Source organism: Osmerus mordax, chromosome 2, assembly GCF_038355195.1.
Source record: "Osmerus mordax isolate fOsmMor3 chromosome 2, fOsmMor3.pri, whole genome shotgun sequence".
Classification (NCBI taxonomy): Eukaryota; Metazoa; Chordata; class Actinopteri; order Osmeriformes; family Osmeridae; genus Osmerus; species Osmerus mordax.
In genome coordinates, this window is record NC_090051.1 from 13,801,373 (window position 1) to 13,815,582 (window position 14,210).

Here is a 14,210-nt window from a genome sequence, read left to right on the forward strand (position 1 = left end):
CTCCCACAGTTTAACAATAAACCACATATGTACGTTGTACTTTTTAATCCATCTTCATATAGCCTAGGCTACACTTTTTTAAGATGTGATGTCAGTTGTGTGTTTCTCCTGTAGCGTGAAAATGTAGCTGGACAAATATTTGAGCGTTCTGGCCTGGCCTATAGTTTATTGAGGACAAAGGAAAGCGTCAGAATGGCTATTTACATTTACATTTAGTCATTTAGCAGACGCTCTTATCCAGAGCGACTTACAGTAAGTACAGGGACATTCCCCCGAGGCAAGTAGGGTGAAGTGCCTTGCCCAAGGACACAACGTCAGTTGGCATGACCGGGAATCGAACTGGCAACCTTCGGATTACCCGATTCCCTCACCGCTCAGCCACCTTCCTTCTCCTATTTGCGCTAAGACTGCAAAATCAGTAGCATAAAAAGTCAGAACACCGGTACCAAATATTTGGATAACCGTATTAAAACTATGCGAACCCGCAAGCCCCACATTCGCGCAGCCCACTTATTTGACACACACCTCCCTACTCATTGTCTCTCAACCTCCCACTCACTCCGTTTTCATGATATCATAGCAATTTTCTCTTTCTCATGACACCGGTTGAGAAGCGAAAACCCGACAATAGAAAACAGCACACTACTTGTTGAATTAAGAAGACGGGTTTGCGATAGGATTCTGTTGCCCTGTTGAACTTTAATTGTTGCAAATGTTGCTGAATAGTTTGTAGAATACTTTTAATCTTTGAGACCCGCGCAGTGGAGCGATGGCATCAGCAAGGCGCATGGACTCGGGCGCTCTTCTGACATCGATCGTGGCTTTGAAACCCAGATGAATCAGGTTCGCTTTATACTTTTCAGTTTGATTTGTTATCATTAAGAAATAGCAATGTGTGTTGGTAAACATGTAGATATGCTAACACATCATGATGGATAGCGTACCAGGTTGATGTTTCCCAATTGTCACCCATTACCCAGCCTACAAATCTGACATAAAACGAATAGCCTAACGACAAAATAATCATATTAATAATACAATTTCAGTTGTGGCAATATCAAACATAGTAGAACCGCAGTTTTTTTTCTTGTTAATAAGATTTTACTATTAGCCTTCATTTAAATTGAAAATGAACCATATAAAGATAGCCTTCTTATGACGTGTTTGATTCAGAGGCGGTTGTATACACAGCGGTCGGAAAAGAAAGAGCATTAATGCTTTAGCATTAGGCCCAAGTTTACTTAAAGGGCTTGTATGGCAAAGTGTTAGTAGCCTATTAAAGTGTATTTTAAAGTAAGGTATTATGAGCTACAAGTAGGCTATAGCCTATACTTTCATTTACACATAGCCTACTTCTAGTTGTAGGCATATATGTGCCCCAAATTGGACCTAATAATAATGTAGGTCCATAGCTCGCAGAGCCATGTGGTAGTTTCAATCGTGTCTTTGTTGGCTCGAGGTGAAGGCATGAAGTGCCAATAACGAAATTCTAAAACTTGATCAGCTTAGAATACATTGCTAAACGGATTATGGACCGAGCAGGAATGTTTCAATATTGGTCCTGGAAAACACTAGTCGCGCTTTGTGCAGGCACCTTATGCACGCGGTTGAGCCGCGCTGCTCCCCCGCTACACTTCTCTAATCTTGAAAGGAGGATTATGCAGGAGAAATTGACAGGCCAATAAATGGATTAAACTCAATTTCTGATAAAAGAGGTTTTGTGAGTAGTAGTAGCATAGTCTAGGCTACAACGTGGAATTGTCAATGTTGTTGTGTCGTTTTGACAGTAAATGCCCTTTGGGCTTCAATACTGTAGCAACAGTGGTGGATTTCAGATAACTGATTTTAGGCTATAGTAGTAAAGCATATAGGCCAACATACCACAAGCAGCTGAGGAATTACTTGTGGTTACCGTGGCTTCTAAAGACAGACGGAGACACACCTTACCATGAGCACTGTCAAAACATGTTCTCCTCTATGACCTACCTTGGCATGTCCCACCATCATGTTCATCTGGGAATGACCCCCCCATGGCTAGGTGGTGAACAATCTTTAGTGGCCCCAGCACAGTGGAGGAGTTTTGTTCATAGTTCAAAACCTATAGAGGAAACACCTCTTTTGACCGGCAGTACCAGCAGGAAACCTGTGAAGCTGGTAAAGCTGTGATCTAAACTGGGAAAGTGACGAAAGGATGAGAGGAAGTCACTACAGGCATTTCCAGCCATTTCCAGGCACCCAGAAAGGAACTGCAAGCATTGTCTCTTTAGATTTCCACTGCAAACAAACTCATGAATGCGGGGCATTTGGCACCGCTTACAATGTAGCCTTAATTCGGACCAAATTGTTATTATAAGCCTAGTTAGGTTACTGAAGATTATGTAGACCTGTTATAGTTATCATTGATGCAAGAGGATTCATTTCTCTAAGGTTTAATGTTAACTTGTTAATTACTCAGGCAGATTGAAAGCACTTGCATGTTGAAATGTCTTTGTGACAAAATATTGCCCTCATATTTCAAGCAAGATCTCATTGGTGTAGTGCTATAGAATTGAGGTTGGCGGCTCGAATCTCACCATTGACACACAGCTGTCTAAAAAACATGATAAACTGTCTCACTGCCAAAAGCTGTCATAATTAATCAGCTATCAATTCTGGGATGATGTGAAGTGGAACCCCCAAAGGGAGTCTCAGTCTGTCCCCAGACAGTGATGTGGTGATGTGACACACACACAGGTGTAGATAGTAGTGCTGTAAGTAGTAGATGAGTCAGAGTGCAGCACTAAAGATGACAACTCGGTGCACAATGACATCACAGTCCTGGGAAGGTAATTGAGCCAGCGACATGTCAGAGCAGTGCGTGTTCTGCCTCATAAAAATGCCTCAGTAGAATGGTGTTGGTAGTCTTTCTGGGTCACTGGATCTCTATTTGTCAGGGAGCTAAATTGATTTAAAACTGATAGTAGTAGTAACATTATGGTAGTCCTGACAGAATGTGTTCGCACACACATCGATAAAATGTGTTATTCAACCATATGGCAGAGATTTTGGTGCAGCTTTGTTAACTGCAGCTCATACCTTTTTTATATATCTATTCTACAACTGCAACGACATTGCACACCGTCCAACACTACTGCTTTCACTACTGCCTTTTTACAATTAGGATTATTTTGTAATTGTGCACACAGTTACCTGAACACTTGAATCAAGTATTCAAGAACTGAATTGAACCTTTTTCTCTGTCTCTTTCTGTTTCTGTTTCTCTCTGTCGGTGTCTCCCTCTTTATTTAGTTTGGTCATATACAGCCGTGGCCAAAAGTATTGGGAGCGACATACATTTTGTGTTTGCAAAGCTTGCTGGGCCTTGGCATAAAATGACTGCTAACATAATTTCAGTAAGTCATATCATCAGCACAGTGGAAAGTGTGAACTGGTTCTAGCCAGGTGAAATCACTATCATTCTGATTGGATTTTAAGAGCAGATTGACTGCTGTAAAAGAGGGGACTATTTGCATATATTGAAAATGTTCGCCCCAAAAAAGCTAAAAAAAATATGAAATGTGCCTTATTGTGATTCCGGTATTCTATAGAAACATGTGAAAACATTTTCCTCAAATACTGAACCAGCAAACTTTGCAAAACACTTATGGCCAGGACTGTACCATCAGTATGTTTCACACGCCTCTAGTCACACGTCTGTTTAGTCAAACTCACATACTTCTGTGTATTTATCAGCATCTTTCCATGATATATGTCATGCCAAGCCCATTGTTAATGCATCCATGTTAGTGTGCAAGGTTCTTAAAAAATTACTAGTTCACATGGAGGTTTACAACAGCACCACATTGTGGTGTATCAGGGCAGGAGTCGATTGAGCGATTTGGGGACACTTTCACTGTACAGTAGAATATCAGCTCATGCAACGCTAGTCTAGCAACATGATGAATGGGTTACTCATCTGTTTTAGAGGGAGAAAATGTGTCAGTGTTGTGTGCTGTTGTTCATTGTAGCTGTATATTTGTGTGTGTGTGTTTCCTCAGAATGTGTGTGTGAGAACCCGGTCCAATCATGGAGTCAGAGCTTAACTGCAGCTCTTACTGTGACTCCCAGTACTGCCTCATCCATCCTGGAGTCAACACACAGGAGGGTCTGGACATACTGCAGAGGCTCTGCACCCTGACCACGGTAAATAGTATACACACACACTTAAGAAATGCAACACAGATTCCTTCAAAACATATTTATTACATTAACTACAGTAGGAAGATCCGAAAGGTTTACACTCTTCTCTAGATACTACTGTAAATAATACAAACTAAAGTATGTTCCTTGAGAGGGGGAGTCTCAGGTGTGATTGACAGGGGAGATAATCAATGGGGCCGAATTGACTCCTCCTTTATTCCGATGGGGGTTGAAGTAGGGCAAGAGTTTCTCAGCGAAGGAGTAGCCCGTGAAGGAGTAGATATGAGAGCAAGATTCCACATCATAGAAGGACACCTGCCCCTCCTCCCAGTCTACATATACCCCCACTGTCTTGGGCTTGTCTATCAGAGGAAGGGGCACAGGGGTGGGGGTGAGGGCCCAATAGTCCTTACCATTCCTCAGGCCCAGGGTCCAATAGCCACTCTCTGGGCTCAAGGTGTTCCCCCCCTTCCGGTTGACTGACTCCTTCCCCACCCCAACGTCCCACTCCACCTTGCCTTTCACCTGCACCTCAAAGTAGAACCTCCCAGAGGAGAAGCCCTGCCTGCCCAGCACGCTGATGCCTGGGAAGAACCTGGCAGGGCCGTCAAGGAGAGTAAGTGTTTTGTCTCCGTGTCGGACCTGCTTGCCATTGTCGGAAAGGAACAGTTTGGGGTGGGCGGTGTCGGGATCCAAGGTGACATCCACCTCACATTCCTGGGCCCTCCCCAGTTCTATGCCACACAGCCTCTTCACCTCCACCCGCACAGCTTCCTCCAGCTGAAGGGTAGCCCTGCGCACCGCTCTCCTCACCGTACCCACAAACAACACGCCGTGCACCCCCAACCCCGACCACTTGCTGCTGCGCGGCGGGGCGCCCGGCCTTTGGAGGTTGTGGAGCAGGTAGAGGTGGTCCTCTGTGTGGGAGAGCTGCTCAAGCTCAGTGCTCCTCCTCTGGAGCTCAGAGATCTCCTGCTCCAGGTCTTTGACGAGCCCCTCGGCCCTCCTCTCCGCAGCTTCCTTCTTCTCCTGGATCGCTTTCAGAAGGTCCGCCTGGCTCCTTAGGAGGCATTGCACCAGAGCGGCGAACACCTCAAGACTCTCCTCCACTTCCCTCTCCGCGTTCCTCTTGCTGAGCTGGACCGTCTTTCGGATGTCTCTCACCTGCTGCTGGCGGCCTTGGATCATGTTCCGCACCTCTGCTTCCGCCTGTCCCAACTGCACGCTCCTCAGCCTGCTCTCCTCCTCCAGGGTCACCGTGCAGTGGCCCCTGTGCTCTCTCCGGGCACATACCTGGCACAGATAAGTCTGGTCCGTTTGACAGAACAGCTCCAAAAGCCGCTCGTGCTTGTGACACATCCTGTCTGCCATGGTCAGTAACGGGCTAATGAGCTGGTGCTTCTTGAAAGAGGGCAGCACCAGGTGAGGCTCCAGGTGGGTCTCACAGTAGGAAGCCAGGCAGTCCAGACAGGAGCTCAGGGCCCTGACCCTGCTTCCTGTGCACACGTCACAGGCCACCTCCCCAGTCTGGGCTGGGGTCTGGTCCCGGAGAGAACCAGAGGACCTCAGCTCCACAGACTTCTGGAACTGGGAGGCCATCTCTGATACGAAGGTGTTGACTTTGAGCTCGGGTCGTCTGTAAAACTTCTGCTTACACATGGGACACTGGCAGACGCTGGAGGTGGTCCAGTAGCCCTGCAGGCAGTTCTTGCAGAAGTTGTGCCCGCATGGGGTGGTGACGGGGTGGGAGAAGACATCCAAACAGATAGGGCACAGGAAGGACTCCTCCGACAACAGAGCTCCAGCCAAAGCCATGACTGGGAACACAGCCAGGAACATAACAGATGCATCACTAATCTTTATGGAGTCAGCTGGTGGATCAAAAAAAACTTTCTCTTTTTCACTTTGTTCCTCAACTTCTATCTATATCTTCCAGTCTCTCTCTTTAGATCTGTTTTAAGCTGCTCTGGGCGCTTTTCACAGCTATACCCAACTTGTCATCCAAACGTGATTAAACATCAATACCAGAAAGCATATGGTGTTATGTTTCATTGAGACGTAATTTATGTGCGGCTGATAGGGAGTTTACATGCTGGGAAAGACTCATACTGACTAACAATAGAGGGAGAGAGAGGTTGGCAGGAAAACGTCACCATCTGTCATAGCATATCATTCACTCTACAACAGTCTACAGGGGTATACACAGTTAACTGTCTAGCACTATAACACGAACACAACACAAACACAGTAGAAATGTACTATATTCTAGGGGCGCCCTGCCCTGGTGGCTCACCCTATAGAGCGCGTACTGCTTGGGCTAAGGCCCTAATGCAGAGGCCCGGGTTCAATTCCGGCACAGGCCATTCTCTGCATGTTTTCCCAACCCCCCCCCGCCCTGCCCGGCACACCCTGTCACTGTTTTTGTCATACATATAAAGCAGGAAAAGGCCCATGTCAACTAGGTTTCAGAAGGTCTAAATATTTGTCAAATTAAATAACTCCAAACGAAGTAACTAATGAAGTAATTCCACTTACCTATGTGTGTTTAGAATGGCCACAGCAGTTCAAGAGACAACGGGGCTGAAGAAAAGCTTGTAGAGAGGGGCTCTCGGCTGTTAGTTTCTATTTTGAAAGTGACAGCATGCCTATCCCCGCCTCATATTTATGGACCGGGTCACTCCAACCCCCCTTTTAAAGGGACAGTTAAGTTCCTAATGTTCCTGGACGTGAACACAGACACATTGACCCCTAACAAAGTGTGTGCTTGCGCTATCATTGTGTGTGTGTTTGGGTGTAGCCGGCAGAGGAGCTGCCGAGACGGTCGCTCTCTCCGGTGTTGTGTGCCGTGGTCTGGACCCTGCTCTCCTCGGGCATCCTCCTGGCATTCGGTTTCCTGCTCTTCACCCTGCGCTTTAAGAACAATAGGTAGGTTCACACACACACACCTGAGAATGCTGACGCTTGACACTGGAGTGTGCCGACGGTGTTTTGTGTGTACTCTCTCAGAATAGTGAAGATGTCCAGTCCTAACCTGAATGTTCTGACTCTGTGTGGGAGTGTCCTCACGTACATCAGTGGCTTCTTATTTGCAATCGAAGAACATACACATCTGCAATCAGGCGGAGAGGCCAGAGCTGTGCTACAGGTAAACCCATATACTCTGGTGGTGACTGACTCATTCATACTCACTCACTCACTTACTCACTAAACAACAACTCACTCATTCACTCACCCCACTCACTATACACTGACTCACTAACTCCTTTACTCACTAACTCATTAAATAACCATGTCTAATGGATGGGTGCATTTCCGGTTTCTGGTCCTGCTGACCTGCTGCGTGGTGTATATCCTAGGCTAGGCTGTGGACCCTGTGTATCGGCAGCACACTAGTGTTTGGGCCTATCCTGGGGAAGACGTGGAGGCTCTACAGAGTCTTCACACAGAGGGTGCCTGACAAGAGAGTGGTACGCTGACTACTCCTCACTGTGTGCGTGTATTTGTGAGTGTGTATTTGGGTGTGTGTGTGTATTTGGGTGTATTTAGGTGTGTCGCTCCTCTCACTCTGGTTGTGTTCCAGATCATCAGGGACATTCAGCTGATGGGGCTGGTAGGTCTGCTGATCCTTGTGAACATCTTGGTTCTGTTGGCCTGGAATCTGTCCGACCCAGTTCAATGCTCTCGCTCCACTGGTGCTGTGGTCAAGGTAACCAAGATACCATCTGTATTATCATGGAGTGTTTTTTATTTACTACCACATCATACCATGTCAAACATCAGATGGAAATCTAACATTCCATTTCCCAATGTTTGTGTGTCTGTGTGTGTGTGTGTTCTGTGTATTTCTGTGTTCTGTTAGGTGTTGGAGAAGGACGTGTCATACTCTCTATTTCAGACAGACTCTTGTTCTTCTGTCTACTCAGACCTATGGATCATTCTTCTTGCTGTGTTGAAGGTAATAATACAATACACGGGGGCCTAAATACATGCATGTTTCAGATATTCAATTTCTTCTCATAACGTCATGACATCATTGCCTCTTCTCAACTCTCCAGGGTAGTCTCTTGCTATATGGGACATATTTGGCTGGTCTGACTAGTAATGTCAGCCTGCCTCCAGTTAACCAGTCCCCCACCATTATCACAGCGGTAAGCCTAGTGACCCTCTCCATGGCCGTGGCTCTGCCTGTCTGGCGTTACCTCCACGCCTGGCCCAACCTGGTCTACAGTGTGGTGGCCGGAGCCATCTTCATCTGCACCTTTGCCACCAACTGTCTGCTGTTTGTGCCTCAGGTAAGAGAGACAGATTAGGCCATACAGTGTCAGTCTGGTTCGGCCACATATCAATCCGCTGTGAGGGGGGGGGGGGGGCGAAAGGGTGTTGAGAGAGGATACTGAAAGAAAGAGAATTGAAGGGAACGAGACAGAACAAGGAAGAAGGGGGTGGGGGGGAGACCGGAAGAGGAAAGGGGGGGTGGGTGTGCAACTTGATACAGAGAGAAAAAGGGGGTGGGGTATGGAAGGAAACAGAAAGAGATCAAATTTGGGTGATTTCATTTGGAGACAAAACTCTCTCTTAGAAAAGCGGGGGTTGAGACAGCGGCTCTTTTGTCGGAGACCAAATACTAGCTCTTTGAGACGGAAACAGAAAGGACGCCTGTCTGACAGCCATCATTCTACCCAGACGGACAGACCCCGGCCCCTCTGGCTTACTATGAGTGCGTATGTGTGCATCGATGTTCCTGCCCTTTTTTCCAAGGGTATGTGACTCACACATAGGTTGTTGATGAGTCAACAGCATGCAAGCTGTGCAAGCCACCTTAATGACACTGTGTTGGTTTCTGCTAGGATGTGGTGGGAGGGGTGGTTTGCTGATGTAAGGATGAAGGAATGCTTCTCCAGAAGACAGAAACAATTATCTGAACAGTGAGAAACACGTACTAGCCCACACCCGGTGTTCTGGTCAGCACCTACATGTTTTAACAGCTATAATATATCCATTGTAATTGTCCAACCATTGTCCTACACCCCTCTTCTACAACCCCTTCCCCCCAAATCCTTCCACAGCTGACCCAGTGGCGCAGGTTCAAGGAGGAGAACAACAGTCCCAGTCAGATGGCCAGGTACCTCAGTCTATCACAAAGCAGCACTACAGATACACTGTGGCTCCATAGACCCTGACATTGGGAGAACAACTCTGAACCTTACCCAAAAAGACTGCAGCAAATACATGCTTTGAAACGTATGACAGTAAACTTGCTGGCCTGAAATACAGAGTGAACTAAAACATCCGTCTGTATGTGTGTGTGTGCGTGCGTGCGTGTGTGTGCTGTTGCAGGTACTTCAGCAGTCCCAGTAAGAGCATGCCATCTGCCTACAGCCAGGACGAGGTCTATGACCTGCTCGGGGAAAACACCTCCATGAAAATGCTCCTCAATGAGGTTCTATAATTAATCTAACTTCTTTCATAATGCACCTCGATAAATAATGCATGGTTCAATTTTGGGGTAATGGGGATGTGCAACTGCCAGAATAACAAATATAATGTAGCTGCAAATGGCAATTCCGGTGTTCAAGCCAGCTCTTTTCTGCATTTTTACAAATAGAATAAAGGTTATGAAATCTGAAACTGTGTGTTTTGAAGAGTCTGTAGAGTCTCCTTGGTAATCTAGTCCAGATTTGACTAGTTACTGGAATTTATATAGTTCATAAGTAATTTGAAAAAAACAAAACTACTGGATAAAATTATTACCGTTACGCATTACCAGTCAACACTGATCTTTTGTGGCACCCCCTTTTGGCCAATTTCAAAATATGTTTCCAAACTTTGTTCAATTTGGTAAAAACCGACCACGTTTTGTGAAATATGGACAAACTCATTGATGTATGGCGCAATTTGCACCAGGCCCACGGAAATGCCGTCACTCCTATTGGTCTGTTTGGAAAACACTGTTTGTTTGAACAGCTCAATTCAAAATATTCACCAGGTTGGTGATGTTTGGACAAACTGATTAATAGCCGAATCTGTGCCAGGTCCGTGCACATTATTGAAACTGGTGGCTCCACCTATTGAGCGATTTCTAAATAGTTTTACTCACGTGGTTCAACATTGTTATGAAACATATCCTGTGAGTTTGAAATTATTGCCCAGTTTCCGATTTATAGTCTGATTTGTGTTAAGCCACAACCATGTTTTGCATTTGTAGCGCCCCCAATTTCTCGATTTGAAGGGAACTTTTAGGGAATGTTTTAGGTATTTATGTGGACATATCCTGTGTTTTGGCCCAACGGTTGTGGATTTTTGTGGATTTATTTGTTGAGCGACACCCCTTTTGTAGTTAATTGGTCAATATTAACTTAATAAGATATCAACAAGCTTCATACAACTTGTGTTAAGCTTGGTCCAACAATGATTCACCAAAATTATTGTAGCAATCAGACCTGAACCCCAAATAAATAAGCACAAAACCAATAAAGTTTCAGGCCACTTCATAATGTTTGTGTGTTTGTGTGTGTCTGCCAGAAAAACGCTGCAATCGACAGTCTACAGGAACAGGTCAACAACGCTAAGGACAAGCTTCTGCGCCTCATGTCAGCAAGCCACCCCCGCCAGGACCAAGATATGGACTCTTCCACTACCAACCTTAACTCCTCCTTCACCCAGACCACAGTCCTTCAGTCAGAGGGCCCTCCCACACCCCTGCCACCAAGAGACACTGACTCTCTGCTCTCTTCTCCACTCCTATCTCCCTTTCCTGACCCTCTGTCTTCTATCCCTGCTGCTTCTGCGTCCTCTCCACCTCCTCCTGTCCTACCCTTTGCCCCTCTCTCCGCTTCCCCAGATAATGGTGGGAGTGGGAGCCAGAGGAGAGCAAGTGCAGACCCCCAAAGTGCAGGTCAGATGGAGGGGCCAACCCAGCCTCCCTCCCTTGCTCTGCCTCAGATGTCCATGTTGACAAGGACAGGACTGAGGACAGCAAGGGAGAGCGAGGGGATGCAGACCATTTCCAGTGTCTCTCCCTCCAAAGACGTTGCTCACCTCTGTTCCTCACTGGGCTCCAGACCCACAACCCCAGAACCCATACGTTGTCAGGGCGACCAAGTTGCATTGCCCTGGACACCAGGATTTATTAGCAATGAGCAGCTACGGGAAGTCCTCCAGGAACTGAGTGTGGATGCTGTCTTGGAAACAGCCTTGCGTTCACCTAATCATGCACGGGTGTCCAGGAGATCCTCCCAGCCCTCCTCCACAGACCCGTCTGTCCCAACCCCCCACTTCCCCCATCCGCCCCCTGTCTTCTGCTACCCAAGTATCTCCCCCTATGCAATGAGGAAGCGTCGTCCTCCCTTCCACTCGCCCAGATGGGGTGCCCCTGCCTGTTTCTATCCAGGATCGGAGCCCCCTGCCTCGGCTTGGAGGAGGGAGGTCACCGGACCCCTCTCGCCTGACAAACATTCGTCGAAAACACAGGCGGAGACGGATGCCATGGAGACCAGCCCCCTCTGGCTCGTAGGCAGTGATGTAAAGGAGAACCGAGTAAAGGACAGGCGGGCCAGGCGTGTCTCCAAGACAGCTCCCCTTCATAGAGGCTCCATCTCTGCGTTCTCAGGACAGGCCCCCCTACCGGACGGAGAGGGGGTCGGGGTTGGCGAGGTGGGGCACGTTCGGGCCGGAGGGAGAAGTGTCAGAGACTCGTGTGGTTACTGCGACACAGACTCCAGCAGCTCAGCTGACTATTGCTACTACCACCGTCCCTACTGTGACGCCTGCCTGGAGCATGGCTCCTACCCCCTCACAGACAGCTCTTCAGACTCCTCAGACAGCGAATACGAAGGAAACCCCAGCCTCTGGCGCTCCTCTCACCCTGTCGTAAACTTCAAAGAGGACCTTCAACCCACCTTTGTGTGACGGGAGCAGAGATGGCAACGTCTAGCTGTGTTAAGTATGAGAAGCACAACCTCTGACACAAATGGAGCAGAGCAACAGACTAAGGGAAGCTGTAATGCTACGATTTTACGGGACTCCCCCTAAGAGTCATAGGTCATTTCAAACCCTGGACAAGAGTATGTGTTGTTATACTGTAGCTACTGTATGAACCAGAAGCATTCCTCCTCCAATCTGCACTTTACAGTCCATGACCAGGTACAGCACATGCCTGCTCATACTGTTTTCATCTCAATGGCCAGTACTGTTATGTTTGACCAGTTGTACTACTGCTGTAGTACTCTAAGTAGACAGTGAGAGCAATGCTTCACAAGCAACACTATGAACTATGTGTGTGTTGTTGAGTGTATCAGTTTGTGTCAGGTTGTTAAAGCTGATGTTCAGGATGTCCTTGTCCTTTTGTCCTTGTGTTTTAAGGTATTACTCTGATTGTCATCCACTGCCTCCTCATAGGAGGGCATACTGATATGCTTCTACAGCATACACTGATATATTTAGCTTTAGTACAATGGCTTTAGTCTTTATGTCTTGTTTTTTTATGCGTATTGTAGTTGTTATCAAGGGCTGTCATGCATTTGGTAATATTGCCACCTTACATGACATATACTATACATTAATGTTTCTTATTGTATGTTTGATTTGTTTGTAATTGTTGATTGTTGGTGTGTGTGAATGTGTGTTTGTGCGTACATCTGTGTGTGTGTGTGTGTGTGTGACTGTGTAGATCCATACTGTGGCATATCCCATCTACATTCTAGTTGTACTACACTAGATTGTATTAATTAATAAATTATAAATTATAAATACATGCATTTTACATGAATCAATGTTTTTGTGGCATAAATTAACACAAATGCTAATGTTCTTTCTCCCTCTTCTCCTTCTCATCCTTCCCAAGGCCCTCTACCACCCCATATTTCCATGGTAATGGTAGAACACTTGTGTGTGTGTTTGTGTTATCCACAGGGAGGATCGGCATGAAGAGAAAACTGCCTCTTCCGTTGCTTCTGCACTCTGCACTCTGTTATAGCTGCCTTCCACTTGGCCATGCGTTATTACCGCCAGGGAGACAGCCTTGGAGAAACTTCTTTTGATACTTCGGAGGACGGAACATACAGACTAAAAATAACAGCACAAAAGTTCCATTAACTATGTTGACATAAGATACTGATGCATGGGGGAGAAAGGGGATCTCTCCCTAGCTTAACATTATTAACGCTCAGTAAACTCTGTTTTGCTAAGATTTCATTTAAGGTTCGTTCATGTTTAGTGGGCACTGGGCAGATCATCAAGATGTCATACCCCATTGAATTCACCTAATAAATAGAAGATGTATAATGTATCATTACAAAGGGTGGATGTTATGTTACCTTGGAGTAATATTTTGTTTTTATATGTTGGATTACCATGTTAATAAGCAGCTGTTAATGTGCTTTCTGAGGACATTGTGCCTGCACAGAGAACATGGGCAAATAATGTATAGAAAGTTTAAGGACTCAAAAAGGAGAAACAAAGGTTCCAGGCATCAGAGGGAGTGGTGGAGGGGAGGAAGAGCATGGAAAGAGATGAGCCAGGAGGGATGATGAGGCAATATAGTATTCTTCTTATTCTCTAGTGGACTCTAAAGTTATCTCCAAAGTGACGAAGGACTTGCAACCTCATGATCTACAGTGAAAGGCTCTACCACTGAGTTATACTCATGCTCTTGTCAGGCTATGAGAGTAGGTGGAAGGAGGTTTCTAACTGCCAGCTTTTATCCTATGACAAATATACTTCTGGTTTGGAAATTCCATCTGGATTTGAGGACATCAGATGGGTTAAAAATCCCAATTTAGAAATAAGCATATGAGAAATACATTTGGGTGACATTTGTTAAATAAGTATATAATCCAAAGCAACACTGAAGGCTATTGGCTAATTGACACATCTGTCCTATACGAGCGTAAAAGGTAACATAGTGTCGCATGGCTCTCGGTATTGGTTAGATTTCCAGAACTGACATAGCAACAATGCTGCTTGACTACCGGCGCTTTGTCAACAGCTGTTGGTAGCTTGTAGAAGCAGACCGTTCCTTACGTCCCATTGGT

General features: G+C 46.2%; 2 protein-coding genes across 2 annotated transcripts; one reads left to right on the forward strand and one right to left on the reverse strand.

The window, feature by feature from the left end:
* The first annotated feature begins 618 nt into the window (after positions 1–618).
* On the forward strand, positions 619–12,862 carry gpr156 (G protein-coupled receptor 156). The gene is made up of 11 exons (XM_067259810.1): positions 619–843; positions 4,038–4,182; positions 6,977–7,104; positions 7,186–7,324; positions 7,536–7,646; positions 7,760–7,885; positions 8,039–8,134; positions 8,235–8,471; positions 9,246–9,301; positions 9,517–9,619; positions 10,702–12,862. The coding sequence occupies exons 2-11, from the start codon at positions 4,066–4,068 to the stop codon at positions 12,085–12,087; spliced, it is 2,499 nt and encodes an 832-aa protein (XP_067115911.1). The 5' UTR covers positions 619–843; positions 4,038–4,065; the 3' UTR covers positions 12,088–12,862.
* Positions 4,223–7,088, reverse strand: LOC136965634 (E3 ubiquitin-protein ligase TRIM21-like). Its single transcript, XM_067259820.1, has 2 exons — positions 6,715–7,088; positions 4,223–5,996 (listed from the first exon to the last, which is right to left on the reverse strand). The coding sequence occupies exon 2, from the start codon at positions 5,992–5,994 to the stop codon at positions 4,342–4,344; it is 1,653 nt and encodes a 550-aa protein (XP_067115921.1). The 5' UTR covers positions 5,995–5,996; positions 6,715–7,088; the 3' UTR covers positions 4,223–4,341.
* Positions 12,863–14,210: the final 1,348 nt, after the last annotated feature.